The sequence below is a fragment of the Rhinolophus sinicus genome, chromosome 17 (assembly GCF_057876585.1).
Source record: "Rhinolophus sinicus isolate RSI-liver-muscle chromosome 17, RSI-T2T, whole genome shotgun sequence".
NCBI lineage: Eukaryota > Metazoa > Chordata > Mammalia > Chiroptera > Rhinolophidae > Rhinolophus > Rhinolophus sinicus.
This window is the reverse complement of record NC_142517.1, coordinates 11614527-11630256: the sequence shown is the minus strand read 5'-3', so window position 1 is coordinate 11630256 and position 15730 is coordinate 11614527. Positions and strand designations below refer to the sequence as shown.

General features: G+C 39.5%; 1 protein-coding gene and 1 long non-coding RNA gene across 9 annotated transcripts in view; one reads left to right on the top strand and one right to left on the bottom strand.

Moving 5' to 3' along the window:
* Positions 1 to 15730, bottom strand: part of TIAM1 (TIAM Rac1 associated GEF 1) — a 362433-nt gene that overhangs the window by 62984 nt on the left and 283719 nt on the right. For all 7 annotated transcript variants that reach the window (XM_074326168.2, XM_074326172.2, XM_019730167.3 and 4 more), the window contains 3 exons: positions 11895 to 11999; positions 6027 to 6108; positions 154 to 240 (listed from right to left, as the gene is read on the bottom strand). In XM_074326168.2, the coding sequence (XP_074182269.1) occupies positions 154 to 240; positions 6027 to 6108; positions 11895 to 11999 (274 nt within the window). The remainder of the gene's footprint in view (positions 1 to 153; positions 241 to 6026; positions 6109 to 11894; positions 12000 to 15730) is intronic.
* Positions 197 to 4681, top strand: LOC148754734 (uncharacterized). Of its 2 annotated transcripts, XR_016019729.1 has the most exons (4): positions 197 to 323; positions 1308 to 1437; positions 1764 to 1886; positions 4463 to 4681. It is a non-coding gene; the product is annotated as an uncharacterized LOC148754734 (long non-coding RNA). The 2 variants fall into 2 exon arrangements; XR_016019728.1 differs by lacking the exon at positions 4463 to 4681 and having other exon boundaries at positions 1764 to 2075.

Below are 15730 nucleotides of genomic sequence, written 5' to 3'. Positions count from 1 at the left end.
AATATCCATATTCGCTGGAGGGGTTCTCAATGAAACACCATTCCAGTATTCTGTACAGATGAACCCTTTGGGCATATCTTTCTCATCCACCAACTAGAGAAACCCAGAAGGGAATTTAAGAAAGACAGGCAGACAGAATATTCAGTGACTTACCTTTTTTGGAAGCTAAGCCAGTTTCCTTCACACTATTCACGTAGAGCCTTCGAACCCCATCTTCTTCCACAGAAGAAACTGAAAACCCTAGGAAACACAGAGACAGAGTGGCAGGACTCACACCTTCTGGAGTGTTTAGCAAACAACAGGAAGTACCTGCTGTGAACTAGGTATGTTCAGTGTTTTGTAGTTTGGAGCAACAGCTTTTCCTTTGTTTATACCGTTTTACAAAGCAGAAACATGTATTTTTAGATCACTCTAAAAGAAGTCACTACTTGTAAAAATTAATATCACCAGGCACATCAACCTTCATGCTACCTACCTATCAGCTCAAATGGAAGAAGTTATTTTGTTTTGCCTGGCTGGCTAGTTCTGTCTTTTTCATAGTCTCCTCCACAGCACAAAACAGAATGATCAGCTTATCTCATCTGGGTCCCCTTGACTGTTTTCAGCAAATCTCTGTCCCAGGATATGTTACAACTGAACAGCTATATGCTGTGTGTTCATCCATGTGTATTGCTAAATGGCTACCGCTTTAATTTAATAAAATTCTGCACACAGGGTTCAGTAGCAACTTACTTTACAAATCCCATCTTATATTGAAACTGGTTGATTTCACATTCTACTAATGTCTGATCAGAAGATTATCTTATATCTGTCCAGATTTCCAGAGCTCAAAGCCCACCAGCTAATTAATCTCTGGCTTTGCCACATTTTCAGAAAAAGAGCAGAACAAGGCCCCACTGTTTTAAGTGGTTTGGGGATCGTGGGTGCTCCCAGCCCTATGGCTACAAGCTCTGGTCACTGATATTTATAGAAAGTCTCATGTAAAACTCTTCTGATCAATTAAATGGAATGTCCACAACCAATACCTACTTTCCCTAAGGATAACATATTTTGGTAGATATTCCTAAAAAGGCAATGGGAATGAATGCAATTGTAAAAATGTAATATAATTTCAGTTCTGGGAGAAAAATAATCCTGTAATATAGATACCTGTCTTAAGGCTGAAGGCACAAGAATAAACAGTGGTTTAAAAAAAACAACAACAAGCAAATAACAATCAAACAGAATAAGTAATTATGGAACTGGAGACTAGGGAGTAATTGAGACTTTTCAGGTCATGTCATAATGAACATGTGTTTTTTGTTTAGTTCACGGGACCAGGAAATACATGCCCACATGTCGGCAAAACTGCCAACTGTCATCGCCCACTACAGAACCATAACTCCCTCAGATGGAGAACAACACAAGGCCACCACCCCCTGAGGACTTTCCAAGATCGTAATTTTATTTTCTTATTTTGAATTCCATTCTTACAGCAATTGGTAACTTTCAGATTACATTTCAAGAAGCCCTTGCTCAAAGAAAAATAATTTTATACATGAGCCATTTAAGTGACATTAGACTAAACATAGGTGTATTCATCTGTATTTTGGTAGAGGATTAGTTAAAATGTTATCTGTTAGAATAGATACAAAATCAAGGGCTATAGAGTAGACACTAAATCAAGGGAAAGTGGATAGAATTCATTAAAATACAGGTATTTCCTTTCTAAAATGCTACCATTCTATAAAGTTCTGAAATCAAAAATTTGTTTTCTATTACAGATAAAAGTTGCACACTGATAGGGTGCCAGGGGACCAGCTGCGTGAGTGGAAGATGCCAGGAGAGGTGAATGTTGACAGTTTGCTGCAAGTCACCTTAAGACAAAGTCAATGAAGATGGCTGAGGTAACATTTGCTCCATTCCCTATTTTCTTGGTCTTCCGTTTTAATAATCAAAAGGTAATGACGGGTGGGGGAGAGAGGAGGGCAGGCTACCCATCCAGCCTGAAGACTGTTAAGCGACTATGAAATTTGCACTGGGTAACTGAGTGCCACATATGGATCTGAGAAACAGATCAGACTTCTCAGGTTGGTGGGGAAATCTCCATGATGAGGAAAGAGGAATGAAGAAAGGATGATGACAATAATCCTTTCGGAAGCTCACTCAAATGGAAGCCAACAGTTTACAAATGGACATGGCACTTTAGGTCTGCACTGGACTTCCCACTGGAGGACACCCATTTAGGGCTCAGGCAAACGGAGCTCCCCTCAATTCAGAAAGACAGTCCTGCCCACACTCGGCTGTGCATCATACACATCTGTGGGGTCTCAGGGTCCCAAGGGGCAGCCTCCATGTCAAGATGCCAGTACCTCACATACTGGAGGGAGAGGGGGATTATAACCATCTCCTACATTAACACATATAAAGAAAACAGTAAACATCCTACAGCTGGATTAGTTTCAGGTGAATGAAGAGCACACTGATTTTAACAGTGAATCAGCAAAGACTGAATTTTTTTCTTTTAAATAGGATAGCAGCATTCTAATGCCCAGCAAACACCCGAAATGACTGCCGACAGGGGGCAGAGGGAGTTATCCCATATCTGATGGTATTCACTCTATCAGAAAGCTTGTAGGTACAAAGCCAGCAAGCACAAGTGGCAACTCGAATAATGATCTTGACAATGAAGGAAGTGATAAAACTAAGTGAAGAAACTAAGACAGACTTGTGTGTTGAACAGAGATCACTCACACAGAAACTCATGGCCAAAGAAAAGTCATGACAACACAATAAACAACAGAGAAGTACTCAAAACCAGACCCCAGGAAACACTGAAACTCAGAAAATGAGAGAAGTGCTGATACCTATGACACAAATGGAACAAATGACCAAAAACACAACAGTATAAGAAGTCCCCAGAGAAATAGGAATGCTCAGTTACTGAAATGCTGCATTCTTTCACTCCAAGGCAGCCTAGGGGATCAGGCTTAGTCTACCACGTAACTATGTGAATTAATTTCAACAACAAGGTCAGAGAGCGACCTATGTAGGCTGAGATAGAAAAATTAAACAAGTGTTAAATCTTTCCATTTGTTCAATCTGTTGGATTATTAAGTCATATTTTCCTCCCTACAGTGTTCGAAAATAGACGGCCGCATTGGGTTTGTAGTTAGATTTTTGTGCGTTGGTGTGTGCTAGGAACTTTTACATATCCTGAACTCAATACATAGCGGAAAGCCACACATAGATAGGTGCTAATGTTAGAGACAGATGAGCTGAATTTAGAATCCCTGATAGTTTTGAGGTCAGAGGCAACCAGGTCTCTTAGGATTGGGGGGCGCTTTAACTTTCTCAGTCAATATTCTGTTGGAACATTTTATGCCATCATGAACTGGGCAGTGAGAAGGAACGGTTTAGCAGAGGTTATCAGCCATGCCATAGCAGGCTCTCCAAAGGGGAGTCCAGGAACCAACACAAACAGTTCGCTACTGACAGTCATGTAAGGACAGAAATGGAGACTGAGCACTAAGAACCTCACAGTGTGACACTGTGCAACCTCCACGCGTGAGGTTGTGTGGCTTACAAACGCAGAGTGGTCCACGACACACTGGGAATTACAAAAGCACAAAAACTCTGCTTCTTTGTCAGGCAGGTACAGAAGCACTCCTGACAATACTTTCTGGCTTGATGCCTGAGGCCCTATACCACTTTGAGTGTGGAAATGTAAGTGAGCACATTCACATTTACATTGGGTTCCATGAGCACCTCAGTCACTTTAATAAAACAGTGTAGAAAGTGTAGTGGTTTATGCCTAGTTTCTGAGATCAAAATCCAGTCAATCTCAGAATTAGATTCCAAGAGCTTTGGAATTCAGGCCTCCCTTGCTTCTTGTTACGGTTTACCCTTCCTCAACAGAAGTGAAGTAAACTAAAAAGAGTAACCGTCATGGCCATGTTACTTTGGAGGACCCACACACATATTTATAGCACTGCTACTGATCACGACTTTAATTACCCAAGGTCACGCTTTGCCTGCATAATAAGCCTTTTATTGACACAATTATCCTTTGCCATCAAAAACATCCTCTAAAGTTTTAAGGTCAAGAAGTAACCAGCGTGAAGGTGTAATGTAAGTGGCCAGGGATTCAAAATTTGGTTCTCTTCATTAGACCAAAACACTGTAATGAGCATTCTGGGGTGAAGATTGCCTTGGGGAGAAGCTGCAGCAGAAATCTAGAATCCTGCTGCTCAGTATAGGGTTTGAAGATTTTCAAATGCTAAAAAGCTTAATAATTTAATTCAGAGAGAAACTGTAAGTGAGCATGTGCAGTAGCCTTTATATCTTTTCACCAGTTCTCTTTCCAGCACTTAGTAGGACTACACCTCTCTGTCCCCACCCCCGTAGATAGATGTGGCCATGTGACCTGCTTTGACAAATGAATTGTGGCTGAGTCACCACCTTCTCTTTCTCCTCTGCCAAGACACAGACAACATCATCGCAGGTGGCAGCTGCTGCAGACTGGGTCCTGGAGTGAGGGCAATATAAAGAAAGAGCCCCAGCCAACCCAGGAAGAATGCATGGTGTGAACGTGAGGAATGCATTTCATTGTTCTGGGCCACCAAGCTCTGGTAACTGTCATTAGCGCAGTTAACCTCTTCAGTCCTGACACAATAGTATGAATTTCCCCATGTATTTTACTCAAGCCCCATCTCTGTAACTATTCAAGTTGTATAGTGCACAGCTGGCCTTCTATCCTTGGGTTCTATATCCATGGATTCAACCAACTGCAGAGCAAAAATATTTAAATAGAAAAATTTCCAGAAAGTTGATCCCTAAACAATATAGTATAACAGCTATTTTCACAGCACTTACATTGTATTAGGTATTACAAGTAATCCAGACATGATTTATAGTGTACGGGAGGATGTGCGAGGTGATAACGTAAACACGACGCCATTTTATGCAAGGGACTTGTGCATCCTCAGACTTTGGTGTCCTTGGGGTCCCGGAACCAATCCCTCATGGATACCGAGGCACAAATGTATGCTAAGCTACATGGTTACTTGTCTTAACCATATAGAAAGGATTATATATTTATGCTAGAATGTAGACAACTGTGTAGTAAAAAGCCTTAACACAGCAGGACTGACTGCTATTCTTTGAAAGGCCTGCTCACAAATGTAGCCCCTGGCTGGCATCTGGGGAGAATTCTCAACACCCTAATATGGCTTACTGTGCCTAAACTGTTTGTTCCGACAGTGTGGTTTACGTTGAACACCTGCCTCCTTCCAGGGAGTCTGGAATTTTGGTATATGGTAGGCAGAGGGTGCCTACGTGACCAGCCTCCAAATAAAAAACCTGGGCACCGAGTCTTTAATGAGTTTCTCTGGTAGACAACATATCACACACACTGTCACAGCTGGTTTCTGGGGGAATTAAGGACGTCCCATGTGACTGGAGGAAGGACCTCTGGAAGCTCGCGCCTGGTTTCCTTAGACTTTGCCCCACGTGCCTTTCCCCTTTATGGATGCTTTGTACAGTTTCACGGTAATAAATCATAGTCATGAAAACGCCATATACTGAGCCCTGGGGGTCCTGTTGGAGAGTCCATGAACGTAAGGGTGGTCTTGGGGACCCCCAACACAGCACCAAAATAAGTTCCTTTAACATTATCTGTGAGGGGAAGGGAGAATAATGCATGTGTTTTAGGGAGAGGAATAGGAAAGGCTAATTTCTTCATTACTAGGGTATATCATAAAATAAAATAATCTACTCCCAATATATCCATTTCCTTTTTATGACGGTAAAACCCCAATGATTCAAGTTATGAAATTTAAAGTTGAAGTCCTTGTCATACCCGAGGTAGATACCTCTTTTCTTTCCTAGTTTGGCTGTTTTGCACAGTACACAGCACAGAAGCCAGATGTGCTCTCTGTTCTAAATTGGCCCCAAAGGCATTTTATTGAATTGTAAATAAATACATGTTTACAAAGGGATTGCTTGAACTTGAAAAAACACCAAAGATCAAAGAAAAATAAACGTACCATAATTCTCACTGGCTGTGTCTGACTTCTCAATCTGGATGTTCTGAGTGACTTTTGGACAAATTTCAATTTCTTTGTACAGCTGAAAATTACAAAGAAGAGTCTAATTACGATTTCATTACAAATAACTTAGGAATACTCATCATTTTGTAAATCTATTTTTTTCACGAACGATACTTGAAAGCAAATGCTCATCACATCCCAGTGTTTCTACTGAACTGAACCCATTCAATTTTACAAATGAAGAGGAAAAGGCCGTAGGGAAAGTCTTTTCCTGATGTCATAAAGCTGGTATAGGCAGAGCTGGGGTTTGAACCCAGGTCTCACTGGCTCCAGAACTCAAGTTCTCTCCACTACAATGCCTCCCAGACCACCTCCTGGTGGGACATAAAGGGAAACAATCTTCCTAAGTAAGCAAGCCAAAGGCTATTTCCAAAATCTATGGGGCCGGCCCAGTGGCTCAGGCGGTTAGAGCTCCATGCTACTAACTCCGGAGGCTGCTGGTTCGATTCCCACATGGGCCAGTGGGCTCTCAACCACAAGGATGCCAGTTCAATTCCTCGACTCCCACAAAGGATGGTGGGCAGCGCCCCCTGCAACTAAAATTGAACACGGCACCTTGAGTTGAGCTGCCGCTGAGCTCCCAGCTGGCTCAGTTGGTTGGAGAGCGTCCTCTCAACCACAAGGTTGCCGTTTCGACTCCCTCAAGGGATGGTGGGCTGTGCCCCCTGCAAGTTGCAATGGCAACTGGACCTGGAGCTGAGCTGCACCCTCCACAACTAAGACTGAAAGGACAACAACTTGACTTGGGATTAAAAAAAAAAAGGCCTGGAAGTACACACTGTTCCCCAATAAAGTCCTGTTCCCCTCCCCCAATAATAATAATAAAAAAAAATTATGATGAAAGTTCCAAAACAAATAAATGTGTCCAAAGTTTATATGGAATTTTAAAATTTCACTTAATTTTGAACTGAAAATCGATTTTGAGCCGAGGTCAATAACAGAAAACTATCTGCTAGCACTAAAGAGAAGTCTTGGTGGTTATCTAAACTTGCCCCCGTCTCTGACCACACAGTCATTCATCCAGAGATAATTTTATTCAGGCAAGGAAAAGGGAATGCCAGTTTTTCTCTCTTCACTTCCTTAGGGCATTTGACAGGTGGCAGAGGTGAGCATAATGATTAGGATTCAGGACACTGAAAAACAGTCTGTAACGAAAGCCATGGGAGGTGGCAGACTGGGAACGTGACCATGTGCCCGATCTTCTAGAACACCCTAATTTAACACAACTCCCACCAAATGCAATGTGTTAAGGGCATAACAATGTGGTTTTATTTTTATACTTCAGAAAAATTTTCATACGAATAAACTGATATTAGTAGAAATCAATTATAATATTGATCTTTAGTTCAGAAGATAGGGTCACCAAAATTATAAATACCAAATACAATAGTGTATATTTCACAACACCACAGAATGCGCAATAAAATGTTAGATGTGTTCACTTCCATTTATGAGCCTCAAGATTTATTTTCTTCAATGTCCTTGAGAACTGATCTCTTTCTCTAGGTGGCGGTATTTCACAGTTTGTTCCAATCATCTCCAGAAAGTTCCAAAGATCCAGTGAGAATAATAGCTCTGTGAATAATTTTTCCTTTTCTTCATAATCTACCTCCTACTCTGTAATTAGTTTGAAAGTCTTTGGGTCTTTTACCAGTTCAGACAATAACTTAGAGTAATACAGACAGACCCCTTAGCCATAGTACTTTCTTACTGGTTAGACTAAAATTGAGTTTTGTAAAAAGCACTAATAAAATATATAAAATTTCAAGAAGTGTTTGCACTTTAATACATTTTCAATGCAACCACAGTATCTAACACTAGAAATTTTTTTTAACACTAGAAATTTTGAAATGTAGTAGTTTTATACATAAATATCTTAACAAAGAAGTGTTACACATATTCCTTTTATGTTATCAAATCAGTATGTTGCGTGTTTTCACGCTTTTCAAAAACCAGATTAAAAGATTAGCAGACTTTAAGAAATAATTTGATTACCCAAGTACTTGAGTTATCACAAAATGATGATCATTTCTTACCATGTCTCCTTTGGGTGTCCTAGTCCAAGCCACTGTCACCCATTGCCTGAACACTAGCCTCTTGCCTGCTCTCCCAGCTCCTTCTTTTATGCCCTAAGGTCCACTGGCCACACATCAGCCACAGTGAGTCTATTAAAACCGAAGCTAAATGTGACCCTTATGGTCTCATCTGGTATCAAATACAGAATAAATTATTTTGCATTTAGAAAACAAAACTTCCAAGTCTATCCCCTCCCCCATCCCGCCTCATAATAAAATTGAGAAAACACCTTTTAAAAAAAACAAAAAACACAACAACAACAAAAAACCGAAGTTAAATAATGTCCTTCCTCTCCTGAGATTTCCCTTCTCACTTAGGCCCTACATGGCCTGTCCTGCTTCCCATCGCCCTCATCTCCTGCATCCTCAGCCGCTCACTTACCCTGCCCACTGACCCTTCTCATGTACCTTTCTCCAAAATACCTCGATGGCTCACTCTCGCACTTCGCTCACCTACCTGCCTGTTCAAACATCACATCAAAAAGAGCAGAACGACTCGCTTCCAATGCCCACCTCTCTATCTGTATTCCCAAACTTTTTCTTTCCTAGCTCTTAACATCCCCTGAAATATTATATATATTTACATGTTTTTATGTCTCCACAAACTCGAATGTCAGTTCCACAAGGAGTAAAGATGTTTTTGTGTGTTTCCCAGTGCCTAGAACAGCCACAATGGTGCCAGGCACACAATGAATGCTAAATAAATATTTGCTGGATGAATGAATATATCAATCAGTGTTTCTATAAACCCTGTATTTCCACCTGTCACTTTAAGAAAAACACATTTAATATGGCTTTTTGAAAAGCCAGTGCCTCCATGTTCATTATCATTCCATGGACTGGTCCCAACCACCAACTAATCATGGAAAAGTAGCCAAATACATACCACTTATATTAAAATATATGGGGACAGTCATCTATGAATGGGTCATGTTTGAGAACATGACTTAAAACATCTGTGAGATTCCCTAGTCCATCAAAAACAAAATGGCGGTGGGTTATGGAAACCAATTAGCCATGTGTGGTCTGATGTTTGTTCAATAGAGGACAATACACTGAATGTCTGCAAACTCTCAAAGAGCATCGAGGCGCTGTGTGCTCAGAAACCCCCTGCTTCAGAATGTCATTACATTGAGCTTAATGGCCTAAAGCAGGGATTGGAAATCAGGGATCCATGGAAAGAATTCACGGCGTCTCCGAACTGGGATGGTGAAAAATATAGTAACAATACAACTTATAACTGAGACTTAGCATTTGCTTAAATCGTAAGTAAATACAGGAAACAAACAGCAATATTGGCAACAAACAGTTAATATTAACAATATTAACAAACAGAAATCAGTTATTTTCATATCACCAGTCTAGTTACTGCTGATATCTCAAAATATTGCTCGTGCTTATAAGTATTTCAAAACAATGGCAGCTATTAGACCTATCACTACGTCTGCTTATTTAATGAGCTCTGTATTATCTGTAATTTATAAAATGTTTTTGATAACTATTTCAACATAATTCGGCCATAGGTAATCCTGCATATTTTATATCAGGCAATTGAAAACATTATTCTGAGACAGGATCTAGAGGCTTCGTCAGGCTGCCAAAGGTACCCTAAGCACAAAAAAGTTAAGAATCTTAGTAAAAATAGAGATGCGAGTGAGTAATACGCACTTGCAATCTAAGCAATGGCATTTGCTTTCTCAGGGATCTCTGAACTAGGTACCTTTTGCAATAGTTAAGAGAGAACACCATGGTCTCTTTGTATTCTAGATTTTTTTAAATGATGTGTACAGCAATTGTTGATACAAACAGACTAAGCTTGGCACATCTTAGGTCTGTGCTGGATAAGAACACACAACAGCCAAGACTTAAAAATAATGAGTCAATATAATTTCAAACGCTGTATCTTAAGCACCTACTATGTGTGAGATACGAAGGACATGGAAGTTGGTTAGGTGTGATCCCTGTCATTTAGGATAGGAAAGAGTCATTAGCCCTAAGATGCAAAAATATATGATCTAATATATTCCAGTGTTACGAGCAACACACTTTCACTTTTAAAGTAAAGAAAACGGGTTTTCCTTCCTCTACTCAGAGAGCACAAAGTCAGGGCTTTTCCCCAAGCCAGAGAAAACATACAACAGCCGCTCTGTGAAAGGTACCTTCTCCTCTATTAACACTTACTGACTTAAGTCATGGCTGAAAATGGACTCAGCATTTTGATCTTCTATTGCACGGCATGATGAAAAGGTTACTCTCATTTTATATTTCATTAAAAACACTTAAAGGGGCACAAGAAAACATTTTAGGAGAACAGAAATGTTCTAAATTACCATTGTAGTAGTGGAAACAGGACTGTCTGGATTCACTTGTCAAAACTCATTCAACTGTGTGCTTAAAACTGGGGAGCTTTATTGTGTATAATAAGTAGATGTCAAAAAAGTTGATTAAAAACAAAATTCCTAATAAATTGTAAACCACACTTCCTCTTTTCAAAAAGAGACTACTCAGGTTTAAATTTCAGTTCTGCTTCCTGTGGTGAAACCCCGCCTGAAATCAAACAGTTATCATTCACATATCCCTGCAAGCAGCTGGTGGTCCCCGGAGGAATGACTAAGTGCAGACAGAGAAGACAAAGTCCAAGAGAGAGGCGCCTAGCTCCCCAAACTTTCCATTCCTGGAACTGAAAATTACCACTTGGCTAACAAAAAAGGAACTTGTCACTATTTTATTACCATAACAACCATTTATTGAGCATCTACTATATGAACCATTATCTCTAATCTTTATAAAATCTGAGAAATTAAGTATTAACACCTCAGTTTTTTTTTTGTTTGTTTGTTTTGTTTTTTTTGCCAATACCACATAATTAGTAAGCAGTAGAGCCAATATAAAGACCCAGATCTAGGGCAGCCAAACGGCTCAGTTGGTTACAGCGCGAGCTCTTAACAACAAGGTTGCAGGTTCAATTCCCACATGGGATGGTGGGCTGCGCCCCCTGCAACTAAGATAAAAAATGGCGACTGGACTTGCAGCTGAGCTGCACCCTCCACAACTAGATGGAAGGACAACGACTTGACTTGGAGCTGATGGGTCCTGGAAAGACAGACTGTTCCCCCACCCCCCCACCCAGTAAAATAAATAAATAAATAAGGAAATAAATAAAACAATCATCTTAAAAAAAAAGACACAGACCTAGTCAAGAACTCAAGTCCCATAATGAAACTCAAACATACATAAATATCCTCAGGAATTTATATAGATATGATTACAAAAGGCTAGGGCATATAAAGAAAGGCTAGGGCCTATAATGAGATGGCAGCCTTTTCACCCAATAGGATCTGATCCATCGGCTTCAACATGTAAGGAGAAATCGCACAAAATTGGAGTTAGTGCTTTTTTTCCTGACAATAGCCAGCTGATGTTTGAGCCATCAGTTTAAAACAAAACAATGGGGAAGCTACAAGGAAAGCTGGGAATTCTAGCTAAGAGTCAGCTCTGGATTTCAGTTCATGCTTGCACAGCATGACTCCTGGCATAAACAAAGATGGCATTTCCACTCTGCAGAAATATTCTGATAAGTAAGGCCATCTCCGCGAACTTTAGAGCTCTGACTGAGGCTCATTTGTTTTAGAATTCGTTCCACTTCACCAACCACAACTAGCATGAGCACACATATAATTTAAAACTAATCTCCTGCAAAACGTACTCGGACAACAGTCATAAACATTACCAGCTCGTAAATGTCTTCCTCGGGCTGGGGAACGTAGTGGTGCATTTTGTTTCCTATTAGAAATTTCAGACGCAGGTAATGAGCAGAATGATCCAGTTGATGTGTCTGGGACAAAAGAGAGGAAAAGAAGAGAAAACGTTCAGTAGTAGACAGGAATCATGAGTTCTCCACTGACATAGTATCACGTATTTCCCAAGAATAACAGAGATTTGTTCCTGGAGGGGTGGGGAGTGGTAAGGTTTCTATATTTCTTAAAAGGTTTACATCTAAAACCCAAACTTTAAAATAATTTTCGTCGAACATGGAATAAAATTCCATGAGTATCTTATGATATGAAGGAACCAGCTGAGTCACACCTTCACTTCTGCCTATGCGATTCATTTCATTCTTCAACACCAGTTTTGCAACAAAACCCATCAGACCACAGAGGCCCTTAAAACACACTTACAAACATACGCAGGTGATTAGAGAGGAAAAGTGACAAGAAAGGCAAGGAAGTATTGACAGTGATAGAAAAAAGCTGTGCCCAGGCAAAGTTGTTTTTTTAACCACACGGGGACACTGGGACAGTTGTTAACAGTTCATTTGCAAGCGAGTCAGTGTGAAGGCAAGACATTTGGATTTGTCTTATTTACATACACCCCAAGTGACAGTCCCTCAGGGGCAGCTCAGACAGGCATGTGTCCAACTTCGGAAACACACTCAATGACTTGCCCAAAGAAAACAATTCTAAAATAGTTAAGGGTTGAAATTTGCAGGACTTCTCCTTTGGTCCAGAATGAGTCAACTGATTTTTTTTCTATCTAGAAAGTCATCCTTGAATTATTAATATTGCGGAAAAACCAATCGTGGCAACATGGTTTTATAAATGATCCTTAATATACATTCAAGAGGATGCAGAAGGAAAAGTAAGAAAATGTTCCTCAAAAGTTACGTGGCAGCACAAAAATGTACCATAGAGAGACAATGTTTAAATCAAGTCTTTTTTTTTAAAGCATCCTTATCTTTTAGAGATTCATCCTAAAGTACTCATAGATAAAGATATGATGTCTGGAATTTGCTTCCAAAATAACCCAGAACAGGGGGGTGGGAGTGAGTTAGTAAATAAATGAAACATAATTTGATAATCACAGAAACTTGGTGATGGATACACAGGAGTTTATTACATTATTCTCTACTTTTATATATGTTGAAATTTTTAATAAAGTCAATGTAAAATCTTTTCACAACCAAAGCACTACTGATAACTATTATGTCAATATAAGTTAAATTAATTTTCACTCGTTTAATACTCTAAACTTAGCCTATCCCCACCCAAATAAAATGTTAAGGCCAAACTAAGAACATTCCAACAATTATTTCAATAACAGTCATTCAAGCACATGTTAAAAACAAAACAAAACAAAAAAAACCTCTAAAGTGTGCCAGACACTGTGTGTAAAGCACTGCAGATGTGGAAATTAATAAAACATAACTGCAGTCTTCAGGAGTGTATGTGGCCGTGAGGAACTGGTAGGCAGAAAACAGGAGGTGGGGCAGTGGTGGTTTTGCTTTTTAAATAAATATACACACAAGATAGGCATCCTGCATTTTCACAAAAAGCACATTTCTAGGAAGTAGAAATGAGTTCCTCTGAACACTTTGCAGAAGGATAAAGAAGTTTTCTATAGTGATTCTTGGAAACCCCAAATGGGTATCCTCTCTTAAGTAAAGTGACAGTTTGCAGCCAGCACATTTGGGTGGACCTGGGTTTTGGACATTCGCTCTCTGTATCGAAGACCAAATAAATGTCCAGTGTCTGACAGACCCAGATTGTTGAGGTGAAAGATAAAAAGGGTGGATGGGTAAGCCAGGGAAACGTAAAGCAGGGTAGTTTTACAGTGTGCTGTCTACTGCTTGTCGGAGAGCTGCTGAAACAACAACAAAATAATATTTCGGGTGATGAGATAAGCAAACAAAAGTTTCCCTTGCACAGATAGAAGCTGCACATGCTTCCCACCTACCAAGGTCCTCACTGAAATCTTTAATTAGAAGTGAAAATTTTTGGTTCACCATCTGTTTCCGATTGAGGTGGGTGGAAAAGAGAAATGAAACTCCATGGGGTCTTGGCCAACAGGAACAAATCCACTTGGAAACCTTATCATCATCATTAATAAACACTTTTTCGGGACACTCGCAGTGAGGCTGCCACTTAAACAGACTGTCTTCTGGAAATCACACCCAAATAGCAACCTTACCTAAGAAACTTCTGGTTCCTGAAACCCTGGTGTAAGAGAGGGACGGGCCACCGTTAGGCACCAAAGATCTGAAGGTGGTCCTGATGAAGACTGTGGAGATTCTCATCATCCCTTTAATGCTAATGTGCTGAAAACATTTATACAGATGTACACAGAATGATAAACAACAGTGGATGCCACTGGTGAGGCACCTCGCTTAAATTTTATAACACAGCGAAAAAACTAAGGAGTGATAAGTTCAGTAATGTTATTAAGGGTGAGTCTTCCCACCTTCCTCTCTACGACCATATTTTTCAAACTTTTTAAAGTTACAATAATGTCTTCATAACTTTGAAAAATAAAAATGAGCACATGCACCAAACATAAAAATTACAATGGTCTTACTTTTAACCTGGGAGCCCTTAGTTCGGTCAGTTACCCTAAACATGGGACGTTGGATCAATACACCAGTGTGTCTTATCATTTAGGTAAGTGTTTCTCAATTACGAGCCCTTGTTAGTCATGGCTGGTCTAACATAAAGGGAAAATCCTAATGAATTAACTAAATCAGATCATCAGAACCCTCAAGAAGAATTTCACGCTCCTCAAATTTCTGCAAGTCAATATCAAAGCAGGTCGAGCCACTTACCATATTTACAATACATCAACTACATGCAAAAAGAATTCCAAACATCAATGAATATTTTAACACAGAAATTCTCAATGTTTGGCCTACTTTAGATTTGTAAAACATTCAAGAGAAAATTTTCTAACTCGAGAGAAATTCAGTCAGGAAAAAATTTAAATGGTAACAAATTTGTTTTCCAATGTACAGTTACTGGAGTTACTTAGAGAGCATTTAATTCATTTTGAGGCAGTGCAGCCACAAATTATACCATAAGGTAAATATTACTGTAGAACAATTTTTAGTTTAGTCGGCATATTTTTTTTTTTAATTTGCATCTTACCACGACTACTTCAAAGGGTGGAATAGCAAAACACAATGTAGATCTTTTCAGTAAATAGTTTGAGCCAATTAAAATAAATAATGTAACCTGACCTTCCAACCCACCATGTTTTGCTCTCCCATTTCTCTCCATATTCTCCCATTTCAGTCAAAGTTCTCAGGGAAATATAAATGCATGCAGTTTCTACATACAGAAATCCATACACACACACACACACACACACACACACACACACGCACAAACGCACACAGTGCTATTGCAGAATTTCCACAGTGTTTATACTCCCCTTTCAAGGTGACCTTTTATTTTGTTTTAAATGTTAATGGTTATTAGAATATCCAAGGCCATAGAACAACATACTGAAGGCATAAAATAAAACTGATCCCATGGTCACACATGAATAATAACAGTAAATATGAATGAATGAATTTTTCTTGCAATTATGTTAGTAATTGCAATGATCATAATATATCCAAAACCCACAGGCCAACATGGTTACCTACTATATTTAGTAACAATCATTTTCGTAATATCCACAACATGAATTGTACATGAAATGCAGATCTTGAAACATTTACTATACCAGAACTTGACTGGTGCTCGGATGGCAGATGACAAACTGATGTGAAATGATGTGGATCAGATAGAATAG